The sequence below is a fragment of the Mandrillus leucophaeus genome, unplaced genomic scaffold, assembly GCF_000951045.1.
Source record: "Mandrillus leucophaeus isolate KB7577 unplaced genomic scaffold, Mleu.le_1.0 Scaffold17, whole genome shotgun sequence".
Classification (NCBI taxonomy): Eukaryota; Metazoa; Chordata; class Mammalia; order Primates; family Cercopithecidae; genus Mandrillus; species Mandrillus leucophaeus.
The window spans coordinates 1,116,327-1,122,932 of record NW_012101698.1 but is presented as its reverse complement, the minus strand read 5'-3'; the positions used below and the strand labels follow the sequence as shown (position 1 = coordinate 1,122,932).

General features: G+C 44.0%; 1 protein-coding gene across 2 annotated transcripts in view; it reads right to left on the bottom strand.

Moving 5' to 3' along the window:
- Positions 1-6,606, bottom strand: part of WWP2 (WW domain containing E3 ubiquitin protein ligase 2) — a 217,197-nt gene that overhangs the window by 187,378 nt on the left and 23,213 nt on the right. The window contains exons 3-4 of one of the 2 annotated variants that reach the window (XM_011976702.1): positions 2,402-2,549; positions 1,936-2,057 (exon numbers count right to left, since the gene is read on the bottom strand). In XM_011976702.1, coding sequence (XP_011832092.1) covers positions 1,936-2,057; positions 2,402-2,549 — 270 coding nt within the window. Of the gene's footprint in view, positions 1-1,935; positions 2,058-2,276; positions 2,367-2,401; positions 2,550-6,606 lie in introns of those variants that run through there. The other variant, XM_011976704.1, reaches the window with a different exon arrangement.

The window sequence follows — 6,606 nt, the reverse complement described above, 5'->3', positions numbered from 1 at the left end:
TTTTTTTGAGACTTGCTCTGTCACCCAGGGTGGAGTGCAATGGTGCAATCTCGGCTCACTGGAACCTCCACCCCCCAGGTTCAAGCGATTCTCCTGTCCCAGCATCCTGAGTAGCCAGGATTACAGAGCCCACCACCATCCCCGGGTAATTTTTGTATTTTTTTTTAAGTAGAAACAGGGTTTTGCCATGTTGGCTAGGCTGGTCACAAACTCCTGACCTCAGGTGATCCACCCACCTCAGCCTCCCAAAGTACTGGGATTACAGGCATGAGCCACCACACCCGGCCATAAAATTGCTTTTAAAAAAATATTAAGAATAACTATCAGGCTGGGCACAGTGGCTCACGCCTGTAATCCCAACACTTTGGGAGGACAAGGCAGGCGGATCACCTGAGGTCAGGAGTTCAAGACCAGCCTGGCCAACATGGTGAACCCTCATGTCTACTAAAAATACAAAAATTAGCTGGGAATGGTGGCACACACCTGTAATCCCAGCTACTTGGGAGGCTGAGGTAGTAGGATTGCTTAAACCTGGGAGGTGGAGGTTGCAGTAAGCCAAGATTGTGCCACTACACTCCAGCCTGGGCAACAGAGTAAGACTCCATCTCAAAAAAAAATAAAAAGAAAAGAAAGAAAAGAAAAAACAGTACAGTAACTATTACTAGGTGCTGTGATTATGGGCAAATTTTGTTTTCTTTGTGTATCCATGTGCTTTTCTGTAGCTCACAATTTCTCCGAGGACTTTTGCTAACTGAAAGCAAAAGCATATTGGCTGGGCAAATGAAGAAGAAAAAAGGACCCTCATGCTGGTTGTTGCATCCTAATGTGAGGCTATCCACAAGTAGATTTCCAAACACTGAAATAAATAGAATTCTCCCTGATGATCAAATTACAAAAGGCTGGCTAGGGTTTGGGAAAATAAACACCAACTCAGAAGACAAAGCAATCAGGGAGTTCTCTGCAGGATTAAAGTGGAGGCACATCTCTGGTTTTAAACAGTTCCTCGGGCCAGAATGGGTTCAGCACATCTCCATGTGCCCAGCAGAAAAGAAAAGACCAGAGGAGGCTCAAAGACCTTTCAAGTGGCCCATTGCTTAAAAGGAAAGGCTTGGAGAGAAAAGAAAGACTCTTAAATGAATGCAACACGCTCGCTAGGACGCAATGCTCCCTGCCCCCACTTCTCTCTTAAGCTACATCCACTTTCAGAAAATACTTTCTAGACATCAAGAGAAAAAGGAGCCTTTCTTAACATGCCATTCATTCGCCACATATGGTACCACTCTGAATAGAGGCCTTATGAAGGAGGGTCCAATACCACAGCCATGGGCCATGCCACTGACCACAAACAGCAATAAATAGATGAGGATTTATATGTCTGTGACGTAGAGGCACGTTGGCTAATTCAGATGGCGCGTCCATCACGTTCCAACATCCAGTAAATGTTTACTGAGTGCCAAGTAAGCACAGGGCACTATTTGTAAAACTATCCCAGACACACACGTGCACACATGCACACAGGCACGCACACACACACACATATATGTATATACACAGCTCCTTTGTTCTGTTTTAGGGCTGAGGCTAGAAAAGCAATGATTTAGGCTAGAGGCATTTGACAGTTTCATTCAACATATCACACATCTCCTGCAACGGGAAGAGCAGCAAAGGCAGACAGAAAGTTTCCAGTCCCTAAGGAAGGGTCAAGGGCAACACACCACTGCATCCCATTGCTACAGGCCCTGGACAGAGAGGGCTAAACTCTGCAGTGGAGGCAGAGAGGAGCCCTCAGCCTTCCTAAAACTCCAAATTCAGCATCCAAGGAGAACAGAGGTACCGCAGCCCCAGTCCTGGGGGAAACTGCAACACCAGGTTGATGTGCCAGGTCCTCCCATCCCCATCAATGAATCACGTCGGCACCCCCTTCATCATACGTACTTTTGCCCCCATTGTTCTTCAAGACGTTGGAGAGGTTGACAGACGCGGTGCCTAGCAGTTCATTTCTCAAGGTATGGCAGCTCCAGACCTTTAAATCTAAATGACTCTGGGCCGTGACATTCCTGGAAAACAAATACCGGATTCATTACATCCAAGCAGATCATTCCTATAACTTAGAAGAAAACATTTAAACTAAACTGCTGACACCTTGGGGAGGGGGAACCAAAACAGGCAGACACCCACATATTTCCTTTCCCCCACAAAAGCTGACCCTGTAACCCTCTAGCTAATAATGAACGCTCTATGAGCTCCATGGTGCAGGAATGCCTAAAGAGAGGCACCTTGGGTACCATAGGCAGAAAAAGTCGGAGGTACCACCGGGAATCTGTACCTCCTACAACCCCCTTGGAGCACCCTCTCTCTTTCCCCATCTTCCTGCATTCAAAAAGAAGGGGCTTTCTCTTACAAAATGATGATCTCATTCCAGAGAAGCTCAGAGCTCCCAATGCGCTTTGCAGTCTTCTTGGTCTCGCTGGCGAGTCCATCCACCGCCACCTCCACATAGGAGTTAATTCGAGGTTGACGATTATGCACCTTGGGCTTTGCGGACACCACTGGGAAAGAAAGAAAAAGTCAAAGATGAGTCCCAGGGCTCCCAGATGCCCCCCTGTGGCAGATGTTCTGACTCTTTTTCGTTATTTCTTTAAAAAATAAATCAATACTTTTATTTTTGTCTTGATTCTAAAAACTTTTTAAAGAAACGTGAATACACACACCAAAAAAATATGAAGTGTAAGAAAAAAAAAATCATCCCTAATCTGAAACCACTGCGATAATTGCCGGTGACCATCATTACCAATTCACCATAAACTGCCTTCCAGATTTTCATCTCTTACTGCTTCAATTCTTTAAAAATTCTTCGCCCCCATAAGTCACTCTTAAATGACTGCAATATAAGCTCATAATAGGTATATGTTAACTCTTCTTTCATTGTCGAATAGAATGCTTGCAATTGTTCGCTCTGGGGAAATTATCATGAACACACACATCTGCATGCCTTTCTTGAATATTCCTCCAAAGGATATGAACACTTTTTAAAGTTCTTAAAACTGCCCATTCCTTTCCAAGAAAGGTAAAACCCATTGAGCCTCCCATCAGTGCTACAGGAGTATATTCATTTCACCAGACATCACAGAGGGCTAAGGGATATGCTTGTTCACTTTTTGCAAATCACATGAGTTAAAAACGCACAGTGTAAAGATTACAGCTAAGGCCGGGCATGATAGCTTATGTCTAGCACCCCAGCACTTTGAGAGGCCAAGGTGGGAGGACTGCTTCAGCCCAAGAGTTCAAGACCAGCCTGGGAACATAACAAAATTTATAATTTTTTTTTTTTTTCTGAGATAGAGTTTCGCTCTTGTTGCCCGGGCTGGAGTGTAATGCCGCGATCCCAGCTCACGGCAACCTCTGCCTCCCAGGTTCAAGCAATTCTCCTGCTTCAGCCTCCTGAGTAGCTGGGATTACAAGTGCCCACCACCATGCCTAGTTAACTTTTTGTATTTTTAGCAGAGAAGGAGTTTCATCATGTTGGCCAGGCTGGTCTCGAACTCCTGACCTCAGATGATCTGCCTACCTCAGCTTCCCAAAGTGCTGGGATTACAGGTGTGAGCCACCACACCTGGCCAATTTATAAATTTTAATTGAAATAAAGATAATATTTAAGATTTTATGAGTACTCATTAAAGACCCTCTGCCATGTGCACACATTATCTAACTGAATCCTCACAACAAACCCATGAGGCAGGGAATATACCATCGCCCCATTTTACCCAGAAGAAAAGAGACTTGAGAGGCGAGGTCACTGCCCCAGGCTACATATACAGGGAGCTACAAGCCACACTGGGCACCCAGCCGGCCTGATTCCACACCATGCTGCATATCATTATTGAACTTTACTTATTTGTTCTATTGCTCTTCTTCGATTACCAGTGAGGTTGAATATTTTTGCCATGTGTCATTAGCCATCTACATTTCTTCTTCCGCTCATAGCCTTCATGTAGCGACAATTTTGATGTTCATTTGAGACCAGGAAGCCAAAGACTCACGGAGCACAAAGCCACGCAAGCCTGATGCCGAGGAAGTAGACAGACATCCTAGTGTATATTACCCCTGATGAAAGCGCCAGGTCGCTATGGTACAACACATCTAGACGTCTCCCATCCTGCGCCAAATCAGAGATACAACTGATGCTCCCTTGCCCCTAATGGCAAGTCTATCCTAGCCTGAGCTTCCCTGTTTGAGTACAAGCAAATCTATCCCTCCCAGACTCTTCTGAAAGGTGACAGTCCTACAATGGTGTCTACAACTTAGCAAAGGCCAAATTCGCCTTCAGATTTTTATAGCAGTAACTGTCTTCCCCAGGCCCCAAAGGAATGGAAGGGAAGAAGGCAACAGATAAAAAAATCAGCTGTGGCTAAGATTCAGAAGCGACAAAGGAACAGTACTAGGAACAAAGGTTTGTGGTACTGAGGGATGGCCCAGGGTAGAAAAATGAGGTGCAGTGATTTACACAGGGACCAAGGTTAACTGAGGCCACCTGGTGGTAAGAGCATGGATCTACATGCCTTTAAAAAAACAGGGACTACAAATGGTGCACGACTTAGGACGTTTGACTTTACAATGGTGCGAAAGCAATATGCATTCAGTAAAAACTGTACTTTAAATTTTGAATTTTGGTCTTTTGGCAGAATAGTCATATGCGGTACTACTGGGCAGCGGCAGTGACCCGCAACACCAGTCAGCCACGTGATCACAGGGGCAAACAACTGATATTCTGTCGTGTACCCCCTTCACCAGATGATCTTGCCTAGCTGTCCTGAGCACATTTAAGGTAGGTTAGGCTAAGCTATGATGCTAGGCAGGTTAGGAGCATCAGATGCATTTTCAACTTGCGATATGTTCAACTTATGATGGATTTTTCAGGACGTCACCCCACTGTAAGTTGAGGAGTATCCTTGCTCATACACATACACATCTTTTCCTGAAACTCTGAGAGTAAGCTATAGACGTTGTGCCCCTTTACTCCTAAATACTTCTGGGTGTATTTCCCAACAAACACATTTTCTAACATAACCAATAGCACAATTATCAAAATCAGGACATTTAACTTTTTATAATACTAAGATTTAATTTACAGACTTTATTCACATTTTGCCAATTGTCCTATCAATGCCCAACATAGCAAAAAAAAAGGAAAGAAAAAAAAATTTGTTCTGGTCGAGGCCCCAATCTAGGATCATATGTGGTATTTAGTACTCTTATTTTGAAGCAGGGCGTTGTGGCTCACGCCTGTAATCCCAGCTCTTTGGACGGCCGAGGCAGGTGGATCACTTGAGGCGAGGAGTTTGAGACTAGCCCGAGCAACATGGCAAAACCCTGTCTCTACCAAAAATACAAAAATTAGCTGGGCATAGTGGGGCACAACAGTAGTCCCAGCTACTCAGGAGGCTGAGGCATGAGAATTGTTTGAACCCAGGAGGCGGAGGTTACAGTGAGCTGAGACCGCACTCTAGCCTGGGTGATGGAGCAAGACTCTCTCAAAAAAAAAAAACTCTTATTTTGAAGTTTCCAATCTATAGAAAAATTGAAATAGAATAATAGATACTGTATACTCTTCTACTCTTCAGCAATTGTTATCATTTTGCCACATTTGCTTTCTGTTCTATGTGTCTATAGCATCACTACCCAAGAGAATTTCCATGATGACGAACATGTTCCATTTTCAGTGCTGCCCAAAACATTGCATGAGACACATGTGGCTACTGACACTTGAAATATGGCTAGTGCAAATAAGGACATGATTTTTAATTGCTCTATAATTGTAATTTAAGTGTAAATAGTTCTATGTGGCTTCAGTGACTATTCTATTGGACACCACAGGTTATAGATAAATGCCATCTATGTCTTTGTGTGTGTGTGTCCACACTATTTTTCCTTGGTAAAACCATTTAAAAGTAAGTTGTAGACCGGCTGGAGTGCAGTGGCACGATCACAGCTCACTGCAGCCTCGACCTCCCCAGCTGAAGCGATCCTCCCACCTCAGCTTCCTGAGTAGCTGGGACTACCAGTGCACACCACCACACCTGGCTAACTTTTTAATTTTTTTTGTAGAGACGGAGTTTCACCCCATTGGCCAGGCTGATCTTGAACTCCTGGCTCAAGGAATCTGCCTGGACTCAAGCGATCCACCCGCCAGAGCTTCCCAAAGTGCTGGGATTACAAACATGAGCCACTGCCCAGTCCCCAGACATACTTTTAAAGCTATTTTTCCCCCAATTCAGCATCTAATCAATATATACAAATTGCCTGTGGCTACTATCTCCTTAATCTTTTAAAATCTAGAACATCTTCCCTTCTTTTCCATGGCAATGATTTTTGTTTGTTTAACTTTTTGGTTTTTTTCTTTTATAATCCCAGCAGCTTTGCCAAGGCAACAATGATTTTTAAAGACTTCCACCAGCTGTTTTAAAGAATGCACCAAATTCTACATTTTTCTGATTGTGAAACTGCCTCTGCAAAATTATGAGAGAGAAATCAGACATAGTTGAATCCATCTTACTTCTGATGTCTAAGCTGTCCTTGGTCATTCCTGGGCAAGGGCCAAGCTAATTT